Here is a 16,700-nt window from a genome sequence, read left to right as displayed (position 1 = left end):
AAATAATCCTCAACCCTATTTCCTTTTTTCACCTCCTCATCTAAGCAAGCCAAACACGTTGGCATTTCCAGAGTTCAGAAATGCTCCTCCTGCATATCCCCTTCACACATAGAATATCTTTAATGATAAACATCTGAATACCTTGGATCAGCTGCTGGGTTCTATAAATGTTTGCACTTTAGAAGCAACACCTGATTTCAGCTTCTGCTTTGGCAAGAACAAGAATTAATGTGATTGTGGGAGTGTAGGAAGGATGTGACACTGTGAATGTCCTAATGACTTAGGCAATAAGATCAAATACTTAAGATGCTCCCGTCTATTTCAGGTAAATGCTTCCACTATTGGCTGGATACTCAAGCAGGATGATGTATGGCGTCCACTCTTCCATTGTCCATTAAGCTCAAACGTGTCTGTACAATGGTGAGCAATCATTGAGGTCACCAGAGTCAGAGTGCAGTGGGACACTGAAGACTTTGCTTCAAGAATGTTTATAATCATGACGCAGAGGCCTTAAAGTCGTTCTCCTAGAAATGGGAGTCATTAGCTGGTGATAGAAAGAAATTCAGTTACCTCCTGTTGGCTGGAATCTACTTCCACAAAGACTAATGGTTACAAAGGTCTCACAACAGCACAATGTTGAAAATCAGGACCTGCCGTGTCTCTTGGCAGCTTCATGTGCAACATTTGTGGCAAAATCTGCCTCGCAATGATTGGCTTTCATAGCCGTCAGCAAAGGTCAACCAAATGAAAATATGTCTCCTGAACGGATTGGTTGCTGCCTGTGTGAGCGAATCTAAGCTCATATGCATCTGAAAAGTTGGCAGGAATGAACACAAGATCAAGTCCAATTATGCCAGGTTACAGTGGCCCTCAATTATTTGGTATTGCAATTATTTGGTATTGCAATATAGCAAATGTTTCCTTTCCTCATTCCATCATGTGCGGTTGGTAATGAAGCAAGCTTTATTTACTCTCATTCTATTTCCTTTCAGATATTTATAATGGAAAAAAAAGAACCACTTTTAGTTATCAAGTGACCTCCTATCTGACACTATTAAGTGGCTTCACTGCAATCGAAGTCCATTATTGCAACAGTTGAGACAAATGTAAATCGAAATAACCCCATTAGGATCAGAACATAATGATTGAAAGTGCAAAACTACTTATTAATTAATTATCATTCTAATTAGTAGCTCTGTGGAGACCACAATATTGAAAGCTTCTTTATAATTATTTCAATTCACACTGCTTGTACTCTCCTACATATCACTTCACTGAGTGCGATCTGGACAATTGCTTCGAACTATCAGGAATACATCACTTTCAAGGTCACAGTGTTAGTAGCTCCAAGGCAAACAGCTCAATATGATACCATCTATCACAATATGTTCAGAAAACCAAATTTACTGGTATTTTAGTTAACACCTCGGCGATTAAACTGCTTGACAATAACCTCAGCGAAAACAATAGTTTCAGAACAAAACAAGAAACATTCATGCTGAGTCCCTTAAATTATCACCCCCTCAATGTACTGGGACTAATCAAGTCTGTGAGGAACCTGAATTAGTGCTTCCTTACCTTACTACTAATTGGCAAATAAAATAAAACAGTTTAGTTTTAGCTGCTGTGCAATGAATTCAGATTCTTAAGAGGTAGGCTAATTATTTTTTCTCATGATTTGGAGGTGCCAGTGTTGGACTGGGGTGTACAAAGTTAAAAATCACACAACACCAGGTTAAAATCCAACAGGCTTATTTGGAAGCACTAACTTTTGAAGCACTGCTCCTTCATCAGGTGTTGTGTGTTTTTTAACTTTATTTTTTCTCAAGTTAAGAGAGAAGATTCAAGAAGAGTGCTGAAATGAATGGGGAAAATGATGGCAGTGATAAAAAAAATCCAACGAGCAACTAAAAGACAAAAGCAACCATAATGTTCAAAGTTCAAGAAATTGACATTTGAAATGTTCCTGCAGCTTATATGCCTGTCGTGTACTTTCGAGCATGTTATGGTTTTATTGCAGCTTTCTGATATTCAGGTATTTTCTTTTGAACTTGCTGCTGCATATGTGGTTATTCATTCAGATGAATTGATGAGATTTTTCCTTATTACTCAGAATTACCCATTTGTATGCCGTGTCACTACAAGTTACAAATACTCACACTTATTGTTGTAAAGCCACCATAATCCATTACTGGAATGTTTCGCTCAACTACCTGGCCCCAAACCCCCTCACCACTAACACCACAAAGAATCAGAGAGGATTTTAAATAAGAGTGGATAATCAGAGCTCTAAAACAGAGGGAACCATTTGAAAATGTTCTGTCATTGAAACTGGAGCCCAAAGAACCAAAGCTAAGTGTGCATTTATTGATTCACACATTAATATTTAACATTAACAAGTAGTTTCAGGGATCATTTTATTCAAAGCAAAGGAAGATTTAGTAAAAAGTATCATTCTTAGCTGTAAATATATGGCTAAATAAAAACTAAAGTTAGCAATAGACAGTGTCAAGCTAAGTATATAAATTGAGTAACAGAAGAACATACAGGAATTAAATTAAATCCATCAGCTAAGTATAATGTTGTATTGAAAGTGTATGTTAGAAATAGATAAATAAATAACTGTGTAACTAATGAAGCAGATAACAGAATAGGCAGTGCGTCATAGTAAGATTGTTCTTGATGACCACACCTATAAAGAATATCAATGAGTCACTCTGGTGCAGAGTTGTTAAGCTGCAGCGTGAGCTGGAGACACATAAAGAAGATTCAGAATATCTGTATTGTTAACCCACATTGCAAAACCAATAGAAAGATAAGGTACAGAGGAGTGTGCAACTGACTCTAATAAGGGTAGGGAGGACCCAGCTGAAGCAGAAGAGTGAATTGCAGAAACCTATTTAACAGGACAAATGCACTTACTGTCTAGGTATCAAAAGAGTACGCTTGTAAGGAGTATGCCCAGAATGTTAATCAACAAGAGCTTGCGGCACAAGAACAGAATAGAAAGACTATCCTCCAGAGCTGATTGACAGCAGTCACATTCGAGACACCAGTCACACTCGAGACACCAGAACAAGTTATTTCCTTGATGCTCAGAACAAAGGCTATTTTGAAGCACCAGGAAATGATCTTTGAAGGCAAAGACCAACTGCCATGATCTATGTTGTAACAAACAATGTAAGAAAGAACAGGGTGGAGATCTTGAACAGGGAGTCTCAGAAACCTGGAGCCAAATCAAAAACAGGATCTTGAGCATGCCATCTGCTGGAGTACAATCTTAGCCAAAAGGAGAAACCTATCAGAAAAGGAAATGCATGGCTGAGACACTGGTATGGGACTAGGCACCATACAGTCACAGGGTTTTTACAGCATGGAAAAAGGGCGTTTGGCCCAAGATGTCCACACCAGTCACCAAACACTTATCGACTTTAACTCAATTTTCCAGCACTTGATTTGTAGTCTTGTATGCTATCCTGAGTATTGGGACAGGAGGAATTGATACTCCTGACCACACCTAAACTGGCGTGCAACAGGGGTCTTAGTGAACTGGTTAAGAAGGACCCTGCACAAACAAGTATAAACTAATAAATAGAGGAAGTAATTGGGGAGTGAATATAATCATGACTTAAAGATAAAAGAATGATGAGAAAAAATGTCAGCCTTTAAAAGAGAAATAAAAAAGTAGCAAATACTCAGAACAGGAAACATCACAAGTTATCAAAAGGTAAATGCTTATGCCATTTAGAGTTGTCAGTGCTACTGGTTTGCATTAATTCTGAAGCATGTGAACTGGAACCAGAAGGAACATGAGAGGAGGGTTGGAGGATTTGATTTATGGGGAGAGGCTGAACAGGCTGGGGCTGTTTTCCCTGGAGCGTTGGAGGCTGAGGGGTGACTTTATAGAGGTTTACTCATGAGGGACATGGATAGGATAAATAGACAAAGTCTTTCCCTGGGGTGGGGGAGTCCAGAACTAGAGGGCAGGGGTTTAGGGTGAGAGGGGAAAGATATAAAAGAGACCTAAGCGGCAACGTTTTCCCACAGAGGGTGGTACGTGTATGGAATAGGCTGCCAGAGGAAGTGATGGAGGCTGGTACAATTGCAACATTTAAAAGGCATTTGGATGGGTATATGAATAGGAAGGGTTTGGAGTGATATGGGCCGTGTGCTGGCTGGTGGGACTAGATTCGGTTGGGATATCTGGTCGGCATGGACGGGTTGGACCGAAGGGTCTGTTCCCATGCTGTACATCTCTATGACACAAACAAACAAACAAACAAAAGGCTGGATTTTCACAGTTATGGTGACTCCAGGGGCAGTTAAAAATGACAGGGATGAACCTTCATGTGGAGGTCCCATTTCCAGCTGATCCCATTTTTGCTGATCGAGGAAGGAGGAAGGCCATAAATCATCTTGGGGCCACAAACCATGTTCAGTAAGGTCCTTTGAACTGACTCTGAGTTCAGTTGTTCCAAGGACCTTAACTTGCCAGGTGGAAGTCACAAATTTATGAAGGAGATTTAATTACTCTTGGAGGACTGGTAAGTTTTTTTTAAGTATTGTGATCTGAAGTTCTTTAAATCCTCATCTCCTTAAATAAGGGAAAAACAAGCAGGAGTTGACAGGATAAAAGAAGGAGAACATTGATTGATAGGCAATCTGGTATAACTTAGAAAAGAACCCATTACTCTCTATCTCTGCTGTTTCATAGACTTCATTGTTACCACTCCCTGAGGGCTGTTATTAAAGCAGAGTCCATTATGAACTGACTGGGTTTCAAAAGTCCACCACTTATCTCAGTAGGGACTGCCGAATTCAAATTCAAGGATTAGCTCTCCTTCATGTAGTTACTAAACACAAGTTTGTTTTAACAGTGAATTGACCACTTGAGAAGATAGAAAATCTTTGAAATAAAAGCAAAATACTGCAGATGCAGGAAATCAGAAACAAAAATCACCAAATGCTGGGGAAACTCAGCAGGTCTGGTTGTATATGTGGAGAGAGAAACAGGTGTTATACACAAAACATCAACACTGTTTTTCTCTCTCCACAGAATGCTGCCAGAGTTAATGAGTTTCTCCAGTATTTTCTGTTTTTGTTTAATACCTTTGAACTGATTTCATGAACAAAAAATCTTTTCTATATTACATGTGCACGAATAAGCACTCCCAGGGATTATCAATGACATTAGCAAGTCAATAGTGAGGCTGGCCATGACAGAGCAGTCACAATACTTGGTGAGTAGAAAGATGAAGCTGTTGAAGATATAAAAGTATAATGTTGTGAGAATGTTAGTTTATATTTTTCCACATCCATGATTCTGTGGTCTGCCCATAGTGGGGACTAGATAAGTGGCAATGGGGGTAGTCGGACTGACTGAGATGGCATCATTTGTATGAAGTGGGGTGGGTTGGCTTTGGGAATGAGAGACCTTGGGGGTGAATGTTGGATAAGAGCTAGAAAGTATAACAGCCTTTTATAAATCAAGGCTGAAGTCTTAGAGAGCTGAAGTGGACTTTCTAACCAGTCCATCTTAGCATTCAACCACGCCTGTGTCTGCCTCAAGAGTTCAGTGTCCTGACTCGAACATATCCTCTCCCCTCTTACAATGACTGCTTCACGTTCTGTTAATTGTCATAAATACCTTATTCCCTCAGGTACTTGTGATTAGAACTTTTAAAAAGAGACTGCAGACTTGTCCAGGTAATTGCTGTCAGCTGGTTGCATCTAATGTTTAAGATAGTTAAAGATTGTACGGAATAGCTTCTGGAACACTTCATACCCAGTTCTGATACTCTGCAATTCATGAGTGCACTGGTCACTTCCATGGAGTAAAGTGGGCTGAAGCAGGAGGTTGCCCAACTCAAGCTTCCCAACTCTATGGCAAAAATCCAGCCCAAAGATATTAACTCACATTAGAAAGGTAATTATCATCAGCTACTGAAGTGTAGCCTTCAGAACAATTTATTTACTTGTACAGAAAAAAAAGAGATGTCATTGAGCACTGAACAATGAACAATACAAAAAAAAGGACAATACAGAGGTTAACAGTAACCTTGATTAACATTTCAAATGAGACTTTTGATAAGGACTGGCATTGATCAGGCTATGGACACTCATCCACAGGACTAAGCAGGATAAATTACGCAGAATTACATGGACGTGGCACTGAAACAGGCCATTCAGCCCATTCAATGCAACCAAACATTATGCTCCAAAAGAGCCTCATGTTATCTTTTCCCATCTAAATGTATCATCATAATCCTGTATTCCCTTCACCCAACATCCTTGTCTAACTTTCTCTTAAATCACTTCAAAGACTCCGAGTGATAGAACGTTCCACATTTTCTTCACTCTTTGGGTAAAGTTCCCTTTAAGGTGTCTTGGTGATTATTTTATATTGATATGCCTTTTCTCACAAGAAGAAACATTCACTCTACATTCATTATAGAGTAAACCGATCTCCTATTTCTAATCTAACATGTCTTCATTTTCATATAGAAGGAACACTTCCAGTCTGATGGGTAAATCTGATGAATGATCCCATCTGAAATTGGAAACGCTCCTTCCTCTTCCAGCTGTCAATTTAACTGCAGATATTTGCAGCATTTTATGCTTCTTTCCATTTCAACAGTGAATACAATATAGGAAGCTATTATTGTGTACCTTTCTCTTGAACCAGCTCCCGAAGACAAAAGTAAATCACCCGTGCTCCAAGGCTAAAGCCAACTAAAGTGACTGGTCTCTTGCCCTGTGGAAAACATCAATAAAGGAGGAAAGTGAGAAAGTTTGCTTATTATATCAATCCTTTGAAGGTGCACTGTCAACCTCTGAGAAATACATTTTTCATCGGTTTGCCACATTGTAGTCATCAAGTACCTGTAATTGAGCACAGGAACAAAGCAGGGCACATACAGCAGTCTGTTCACCTGGAGTACACTCAAGATGAAACACATTTTCTATTAATTTGACTGAACTGCCACATGAAAGGAGAAAAATTGTCACTGGTAATAAATTTGAGAAAGTACATTTGCTCACTAATCATTAAGTGTAAAACTATATTCTACAAAAGTGCTTCATATATTACAAGCTCACATTGCTGTAACAGAAAAGGCCAACAAGTCTTTGATTAGACTACATACAAAAAAAGCCCATTTGTGACAGGAATGGGAAGATCTAGTTCAGACTGCTCTGAATGTCCAACTCCTTTCTATTCCAAAGAAGTCAGACTAAACTCAAAACTTTAACTTTGTTTCTCTCTCCACAGACATTGCCAGACATTTCTCCAGCACTTTGTTTTTACTTCTTACCATTTGCCTTAATTCCACCTTTTCACTATTGCACCTTCTCACCGATTCATTGAATGCCTTCAGCTTTTCAGCATACAAAGTTTTAGAACAGTGTAAATCTGTTTTGTGTTGAATAATTAAATAAGGTAAGATGTAGAAAAAAGCTAGAAATAGTTAGAATCTTGGAAACACTAGGTGACTTAAAGTTGATGTGGCTAAATTGTTCATTCCTATGAAGAGATCAAATTGTAACAGGCACAGTTAAAAATGAGGCAAGATTAGAATAAAGAAAGTAATGGGAAACCTTTACCTCCAAAGGGTAATAGAGTTGTGGAATATGTAACCAGCTAAGAAATTTCAAAATGTATGTGTTCAGAAGGTGATTAGTTGAATGCTGAAAAAGTAAAGGCAGTCACAGGAGAGAAGGCCCAACAGGTTTCAGAGGAGATCAATAATGGGGTTGAGCTAAGATAAATGGGAAGCTTTGTGGATCTAACACGTCTTGCATTGCTGTTAAAGATATTGCTTCTTGTTACATAGCAACTGAAGTGTCAGCAGCGGGTGCTGGCTGCCTCAAACACAGATATGTGCAATTTATGTTACTACAAATGAGATGTCAACCTTTTCTTCACCAGAAACAAAAAATTAATCCCCTATATTAACAACTCAAGTAGTCTCAGCTGGGACTGTGAAACTGCCATTAATGTGTCATGGCAGACAGGAAAATGCCTAGTGGCCCACGCAGTTTATTTCTTACATAATCCAGCTTTATTTTTGAAAAGACAAAAGATAGATTTGTGCTTTAGGTGTAAGTCCTTCTGATGTTTATTGTTACTGACAGAGCTGATAAATATTTGTATCAATATTCCTTTTTATTTCAGTTCACAATTCATTTGCATTTAATTCCAGTTATTTTTAGTCGGCCCAAGGCACCTAATTTCCTTATTTCATCTGTATATCCAGTATACTCCATCGTAGTACATGTAAGAACGTATGATTGAGTTCTTTAATGATAAAAACTGAGAAGGCTGATGAAGGCCGCACAGTCATGTATATAGCTTGTCACAGGATACTTAGTAGTGTCACATAACACACTTATTAGTGAAATGAAAGCCCATGGCACGAAGGAGCAGTGGAAGCCTGGAGACAAAATTAACTAACAGTAAAAGTAGAGAGTGGTGGTGAACTAGAAGTAAACAGATAATAAGAAAATCACAGAATTTTTTTTAACATGTATTAATGACCTGGATATGCTGGATGTGATTTCAAAGTTTCCATCTGACACTAAGCTTGGAAAAGTAGCAAACAGCAAGGAAGATAGTAGCAGGTGACAGGAAAACATAGACAGGCACATGGTGGAATAAGCAGACACACGGCAGATGGAATTTAGTGCAGTGTAGTATAAAGTGATTCATGTTTGAAGAAAAAACAAGGAGAGGCAACATAAACCAAATGGTACAATATTAAAAGGGATACATGCAACAAAACCTGAAAAACATCTAGGCTTGGCTGATAAGTGGCAAGTACTGTTCTTGCCTCACGAGCAATGCTCCCTCTAATGATTCTTTTCTGCTGTGCAAATCTCCAAGGTCAATGAATAACATTCCGAAAGCAGAAGCCAAAATGTCTTCTCATTGATTCATCTGTGTGGAATCTCCCAGTGCCAGCATAACCATACTACATAGATGGAATGTTATACATAGAGTCAGGCATTTAATATTTCCACCAAGTGAGGATCTATGCATTGCCTTCCTGTATTCCCATAACTGAATATCCCAACATTAACATTTTGTGAATTACCATTGACCAGAAACAGATCTGCAAGATTAGTATAGAAGTTGCAAGAATTGATCAGATACTGGGAATTTCACCACGAGTGACTCATCTCCTCGCTTATTAAAACCTGGTCACCATCTAAAAAGCTTAAGTCAGGAGTGTAGTGTAATACACCCCACTTGCTTGGGTGAATATAGCTGGAAAAACTCTCAAGAACTCAACACCATCCAAGGCAAAACAACTTGCTTCAGAAGCATATTATCTACTACCAGAAACACTCACTCCTTCTATTATCAATGTACATTGTCTGAAGTGTGCATCATCCAGCGGTCCAGGACATTCGACCTCGGACCTTCGGGTGACCATCCTCCAAGATGGACTTCGGGACAGGCAGCAGCGAAAAGTGGCCGAGCAGAGGCTGATAGCTAAGTTCCATACCCATAGGGAGGGCCTCAACTGGGACCTTGGGTTTATGTCACACTACAGGTGACCACCATTGCACTGTATACACACACACACCCACACACACACACACACACACACACACACACACACACACACACACCCACACACCCACACACCCTTACATACACACACACTCCCACATGCATCCCCTCAGAGACTTAGACTACTCTACACTCACGCACACACATATACACTCTCTCTCACAGATACTCACAACCCTCCACCCCCAGACGCATTCCCATATTCACACATATGCCCCCTCACAGACTTAAGACACTCTACACTCACTACACACACATATACACTCTCTCACACTCACAACCCTCCCAACCCAGATAGACAAACACACATACAGACAAACACAAAGACCCATATGCACACATATACATATATTTTGTGGGGTGAATTTGTACTTAGAGTTACATTGTACTTTGCTCAAAAACTGCATGAATTCATGTAAAACTCTGTTATCTCACTTTTTAGATTAGAATCAATCTAAACATCATGGTATAGACAGAGAACACAGGGGGCTAACACCTTCAACATATTGAGGAGAAAGTGAGGTCTGCAGATGCTGGAGATCAGAGCTGAAAATGTGTTGCTGGAAAAGCGCAGCAGGTCAGGCAGCATCCAGGGAACAGGAGAATCGACGTTTCGGGCATAAGCCCTTTTTCAGGAATGAAAAAGGGCTTATGCCCGAAACGTCGATTCTCCTGTTCCCTGGATGCTGCCTGACCTGCTGCGCTTTTCCAGCAACACATTTTCAGCCACTTTCAACATATTGTCTAGCTAACACCAATTGTTACAGTTAACCTGAGAATGCAACTTTTAAAAAAAGGTTTTGTGATTTACACTTGAAAGAAATGAAATCTATCATGGTATTCGAACAGATGAAAGACTCAACAGACAATCAAGGTATGTTTCAATGTATAATTTCAGTTACATCACACTGTAAAATTTTGCTATAAATTCTGTGCCTTACAATTGTGTCCTCCACAACCACCTGATGAAGGAGCAGCGCTCCGAAAGCTAGTGCTTCCAATTAAACCTGTTGGACTATAACCTGGTGTTGTGTGATCTTTAACTTTATCTTTGAGCTGCACTCTAGAAACCCACCAAGTTTCTTTCATCAAACCTTCCAAAGATACAAAAGCTGCATCCTAAATCAGCAACACACGAGAACACCACTACCTGCTTTGTTTTCCGCCAAGATCTCACACCATTCTGAATTAAGTCACAGAGTTTATACAGCATGGAATAAGATCCTTTGGCACATCATATCTGCACCAGTCATAAACCTCCCTTTATTCCAATTTTCCAGCACTTAGCTCATAGCGTTGCATGCTATGGCATTTCAAGTGCTTATCTAAATAGTTTTAAAAAGTCTTCATGGTTCCTGTCTCTATCACTTTTTTGTGCAAGAGCTGTAAATAGATTGCAATTCTGTCACTGTCTCTTGTTCAAAAATCAGGAACTTTTTCCCCAAGTGTAGTATCGTCCACAGCTCATGAACTGCAACTGTTCAAGGTAATATCTGGAGTAGTCTGCATAGTTTTAATCTCCTTTATTTGAAAAAGGATTAAGTGGGTTAGAGGACAATGAAACAGTGGAGGTAAAAACAATGACTGCAGATGCTGGAAACCAGATTCTGGATTAGTGGTGCAGGAAGAGCACAGCAGTTCAGGCAGCATCCGAGGAGCAGTAAAATCGACGTTTCGGGCAAAAGCCCTTCATCAGGAATGAAACAGTGGAGACAGACCAGAAAAAAAAAAGTTCTTTATCCAGTATTCAAAACAGCAACAGGGTGAGAAGCTGACAACACAAGGCATTGTTCTGAGACTCAGCAGCGAACAAAAGATGGGCGATGGCACTAAACGTTACTCTTATTGATTTGACTAAGTAGCAAAATAGAGTCCAAGGAGCAAAGACGTAATGGTGTCGCCCTGGAGAGCAGCACAGACAAGCCGAGTAAATCAAATGACCTTGGCTACCAGATTTTCCTTGTTTACATTCTTTTCCATGACAATATTATTTGTAAGCACAAGAATCTATTGTTATATACACTTGAGAGGTGTAACCTCAGTATCCTATTGGATTCACAGCTGAGCTTCAAAAGTCACATGCTAACCACCACTAAGAATATCCATTTCTACATCTGCCTTCACCTTATTCCCTATTAATGATGAAGTTTACATCTTAGTTTCTAGAACTTGAGACTCAGTTACTTTTATTGCTTGCTTTGCCAAACTCTTGAGTTCCACCATGCATAAACTATAAGTCGTTGAAATATACAGCACCCACATCTGATCCCATAAAGTGTACTATTTCACTTTCAACTTTGCCAATCTGCTTTGGCTCCCCACCACCTAATCTGTCATATTCAAACAACCCCAGCCTCTCTCCATGGCTACAACACTCCAGTCCATGGAACATTTTGGTGACTCTCCTCTGCATCTTCTCTTCAGCAAAGGAAGGATGTGATTGCAATAGAGACCAGAACTACACACAATACTCCAGCCGTGGCCTAACTAACATTTTATACAGATCTATCATAATCTCCCTGCTCTTGTAATCAATGCCCCAACAAGTAAAGGCAAGTAAAGTATCCCTTCGGCCTTGAATCTACATAAATCTAAAATTTACTGAAATCTTCTTAACCACGTTACCTATCTGTGCCCATTTACAAGTTCCTTAGTCTACCCAGGTAAACATCCATGATGTGCGCCCTTCACACTCTGCGTTCTCCCCTCGCTCTGCTCTAACCTTAATGACAGGACCTTTAACTGTTTTGAGTTGAAAACTGTTGTGCTGGAAAAGCACAGCAGGTCAGGCAGCAGGAAAATCAATATTCCGAGCATAAGCCATTCATCAGGAACTGGGGTGGTGGTGTGTGTAGGCGGGGGGGGGGGGGGGGGTGAGTAGCTGGGAAGGCGATAGGTAGATGCAGGTGGGGGATGATTGTGATACATTCATGAGAAGGGTTGAGTCGATAGGTGGGAAGGAAGATGGACAGGTGAGAGAGGCCAAGCCAGACATAAAAGGAGTATCTCTCTACACCTTGCCAACTCTCTCCATTCCTTCAAAAACATCTTTCTTTATTATATCTTCAGTTGCCATCAATAATGCTTCATCCTTCACTACAGAGTTTCTGTTTCTCATTGGTGTAGAGCTTTGGAATACTTTTATTACATGAAAGGCTTTACATTATTGCAGCTTGTTAGCTATAAAGTAATCCAGATATTAAGTATGTGCTTATGGCTGGCTTGGGCAGTTGAATAACCTTTAAGAACTCAGTCATAAATAATAGCCATGTGAGTGGTGTACGTGGTGCAAGGTGTGGTTCTGTACTTGTACAAGAAAATCATCACCTCAGATGAAGGGAGGCAGAAGTGATGAATAAAAAAAACTGGTTCTTTCTCATTGAATGCTGGATGCATTTTATGTTAATGATTTAACTAATTGGTATTTTGGTATATTTAAAGAATTTGCTCACGTTCATAAATCAATCAATCACTGACACCACCCGACCTGAAATATGCCTTTTACCTGCTGTCTACTCAGTAACACCTGAGCCAGATGCTTTCCAACTTCAGCTGAGCGATTAAGGCAGACTCCCCAGGGATTATCTATGACATTAGCAACAGTCAGTAGTGAGGCTGGCCACGACAGTGCAGTCACAATACCTGGTGAGTGTAAAGATGAAGTTATTAAAGATATGATGTTGTGACAAATCAGTGATGGTAGGCAAAGACAAGCCATTACAGCAGAATCAGCACATGCTCCATTCAATCCTCCTCCCATCTTTCCTCTTGAAATGCATTATCCTCTATGTGATCAACCATACTGTTTCCCTCATATGCTTGTCTTCTTTTTCCTTTATTCTTCCACAAGATATGAGCATTTGTTGCCCATTTCTAATTGCCCTTAAACTGAATGTCTTTTGAGGCTATTTCATGGGCAGTTAACAGTCAACCATACTTTTGTGCATCGAGAGTCACATGCAGGCCAGGTAAGGATGGCAGATATCCCCTCTTTAAAGGACATGAGTGAACTAGCTGAGTTTTTATGGCATTCAACAATGGTCACTATTTGACTGGCTTTAATTTCAGATTTCATCAATTTAATTCAAATTTCATCATCTGCCATGGTAGAATTCGAACATTGTCCCTAGTACATCACTCTTGGGCCTCTGGATTCCTAGTTCAATGATAAATCCACCACTGTGACTTTTCCTGGCAGAATAGCATCATTGGCCCTGCTTAGATTACAAATGGATCTCAATGTAACTGGACACCATTTACGTATGTGAAAAGGACAGTGACATCATAGGTTGCGTGTCTTTACCTGCTCCAATTTGAAACTGCAATGAGTAGATCAGGATGGAAAAGAAGAGGATATGTCCACTTAATTTTAACTGCCCTCCTGCCTCGGCCCCATACAAACGGGTTAAATTTTAGTCACTGCATAAAGTGCAATGAATTCACAATATATCACAACTTTCCAGTTATTTAACAAAAATGGAACAAAACATTTCATTATTTTATCCCACACAGCTGATCTTTCTTTAGTGCAATAACTGAATTTATTAATCACAAATATAAGTAAAGGAATCCACTCAGAGATAAAACTTTGTTATAAATTTAAGTGTATCATGATACTTTCAATAATTTCAAACTTTGAATCATAATTCGTAAGGCCTTCACCAAATTATTTTTAATGCAAGTCATCAATCACATCGCAAACTGAGAACTCAATCAGATTCTGATTTCACACAAGTTTGCTAAAGTTTGTGAATTGAATATTGAGACAACAAATCTTAATTAGAACATTGCTGGGTACCACAGGTAATCAGAATTCTACAGTGAGATTTAAAATTAGAATGCTGAAGCTCATCAAAAATTACAATACAAAGAACTTATTGCAATAAAAAATAGAATACTGAATTTTGTTGAAAAAGGCCCATTTTGTCTAAGCTTTTCATCTTACTCTTCTCAGGATAATTCACAAGAATGCCATTATAAAGGAAAAGTATTTATACTATATGAGTAAAGTACTGATTAATTAGTGAGTGAATTCTGATTGATAGCGGGGTTGCCATGGAGATACACTAGTTTTTAAAATTAGATTACTTAGTGTAGAAACAAGCCCTTCGGTCCAACAAGTCCACACTGACCCTCCGAAGAGTAACCCACCCAGACCCATTCCCCTACATTTACCCCTTCACCTAACACTATGGGCAATTTAGCATGGCCAATTCACCTGACCTGCACATCTTTGGATTGTGGGAGGAAACTGGAGCACCCGGAGGAATCCCACGCAGACACGGGGAGAATGTACAAACTCCACACAGACAGTTGCCTGAGGCTGGAATTGAACCTGGGTCTCTGGCGCTGAGAGGCAGCAGTGCTAACCACTGTGCCACCATGCCGCCCCCAGTTAGTTGATGACAGTCATCTGTACAGCTTTGTTTAAATTTCAAACTGGGCAAATTGACTTTGATTTGTCAAGGCATTACCCTGTGGAATGAACCAGAGAACGGCTGTCACCTATTTTGTTGAGTTGAAACAAGGCAATCTGTACATACATGTCCTTTCCATCTCGAAAGAAGATTGCCCTGCGTATTAATACATATATAGATTCTAGTATAAACTATAGGAAGATATAGACAGGCTGATCGGATAAACAGAACAATGGCAAATAGAGTTTAATCCTGCAAATTGTGAAGTCATGCATTTTGGGAGAATTAAAGCAAGGGAGTGCATGACAAATGGCAGATCCCTAGGATTCCTGAGGATCAGCAGGACCTTGGTGTGCAAGTATCTGGATCATTAAAGGTGCCAGGAGAAGTGAATTGAATGGTTAAGAAGACATATGAGATACTTGCCTTTAGCACCTATGGCATTGAATACAAGAACTGGGAGGTTATGATAGAACTATATAAGATATTCATTAGGCCACAGCTGGAGAATGGTCTGCATTTCTGGTTCGCACACTATAGGAACAATGTGATTGCACTGGGGATGGTACAGAAAAGATTCACCAGGATGTTGACTGGTTGGAGCATTTCAGCTATGGAGAGAGATTACAAAGGCTGGGATTGTTTTTCTTGGAGTTGAAAAGGCTGAGGGGTGATCTGATTCAGGTCTATAAGATTATGAGGAGTATAGATAAGGCCAAATGGAACAAACCTTTCCTTAGTAGAGGAGTCAATTACCAGGGACATAGATTTAAGATTAGGGAAAGGTTTAGAGGAGAGATGTTGTCACCCAGACTGTGTGAAGTACATGGAAGTCAGTGAGAGGAAGTAGAGGCAGAGAGCATCACAACACTGAAGCAATATTTAGGTTGGAATGCCATAGCATTGCAGGTTATGGGCCAAGAATTGGAATTGGAAGACACGTGCTTGATACCCATGTGGACACAATGGGCCAAAAGGGCCTTTTTCATTGTCACAATTCTCTATGATGCTATGAAGATGACTGCCAGTTTCTGTTCAATTCCTCAGGACAATGCCTTGATTAATTAGAATCAACCTGCCTGGCTTAAAATGCAATCAAAGATTGGGAGTTAACTGTCAGTCATCATTTGACTGGTGCATTCGCCATGGCAATGCATCTAACTATCATTGTCCACTTCAACCAATCTGCATTCTTCTCTCACACCATATAAATTTTGTTTTCCTTTTCCATTGGTTTCTTTGAATTATCCTGATGAGTGCAAGACAAAAACCTTTGATGAAATGTTTCTTTTTTCAGTAATAATCTTCGAGGAGAAAGTGAGGACTGCAGATGCTGGAGATGAGAGCCGCCTCATCTTCCACCTAGGAACCCTCCAACCACAAAGGATGAACTCAGATTTCTCCAGTTTCCTCATTTCCCCTCCCCCCACCTTGTCTCAGTCAAATCCCTCGAACTCAGCACTGCCTTCCTAACCTGCAATCTTCTTCCTGACCTCTCTGCCCCCACCCCACTCTGGCCTATCACCCTCACCTTGACCTCCTTCCACCTATCGCATTTCCAACGTCCCTCCCCCAAGTCCCTCCTCTCTACCTTTTATCTTAGCCTGCTGGACACACTTTCCTCATTCCTGAAGAAGGGCTTATGCCCGAAACGTCGATTCTCCTGATGCTGCCTGACCTGCTGCGCTTTTCCAGCAACACATTTTCAG

General features: G+C 40.0%; 1 protein-coding gene and 1 long non-coding RNA gene across 2 annotated transcripts in view; one reads left to right on the top strand and one right to left on the bottom strand.

Moving 5' to 3' along the window:
* Positions 1 to 16,700, top strand: part of LOC148139782 (uncharacterized) — a 519,617-nt gene that overhangs the window by 361,789 nt on the left and 141,128 nt on the right. The window contains exon 2 of the long non-coding RNA XR_015753463.1: positions 10,086 to 10,151. This is a non-coding gene — a long non-coding RNA (uncharacterized LOC148139782). The remainder of the gene's footprint in view (positions 1 to 10,085; positions 10,152 to 16,700) is intronic.
* tmco4 (transmembrane and coiled-coil domains 4) overlaps positions 1 to 16,700 on the bottom strand; it is a 111,905-nt gene that overhangs the window by 52,816 nt on the left and 42,389 nt on the right. The window contains exons 10-11 of the mRNA XM_043675786.2: positions 13,080 to 13,216; positions 6,670 to 6,754 (exon numbers count right to left, since the gene is read on the bottom strand). Coding sequence (XP_043531721.1) covers positions 6,670 to 6,754; positions 13,080 to 13,216 — 222 coding nt within the window. The remainder of the gene's footprint in view (positions 1 to 6,669; positions 6,755 to 13,079; positions 13,217 to 16,700) is intronic.

The sequence above is a fragment of the Chiloscyllium plagiosum genome, unplaced genomic scaffold, assembly GCF_037043375.1.
Source record: "Chiloscyllium plagiosum isolate Xiang-an unplaced genomic scaffold, Cpla_swu_hap1 HiC_scaffold_37, whole genome shotgun sequence".
NCBI lineage: Eukaryota > Metazoa > Chordata > Chondrichthyes > Orectolobiformes > Hemiscylliidae > Chiloscyllium > Chiloscyllium plagiosum.
The sequence above is the reverse complement of the archived record's forward strand: the minus strand, read 5'-3'. Positions and strand labels throughout refer to the sequence as shown.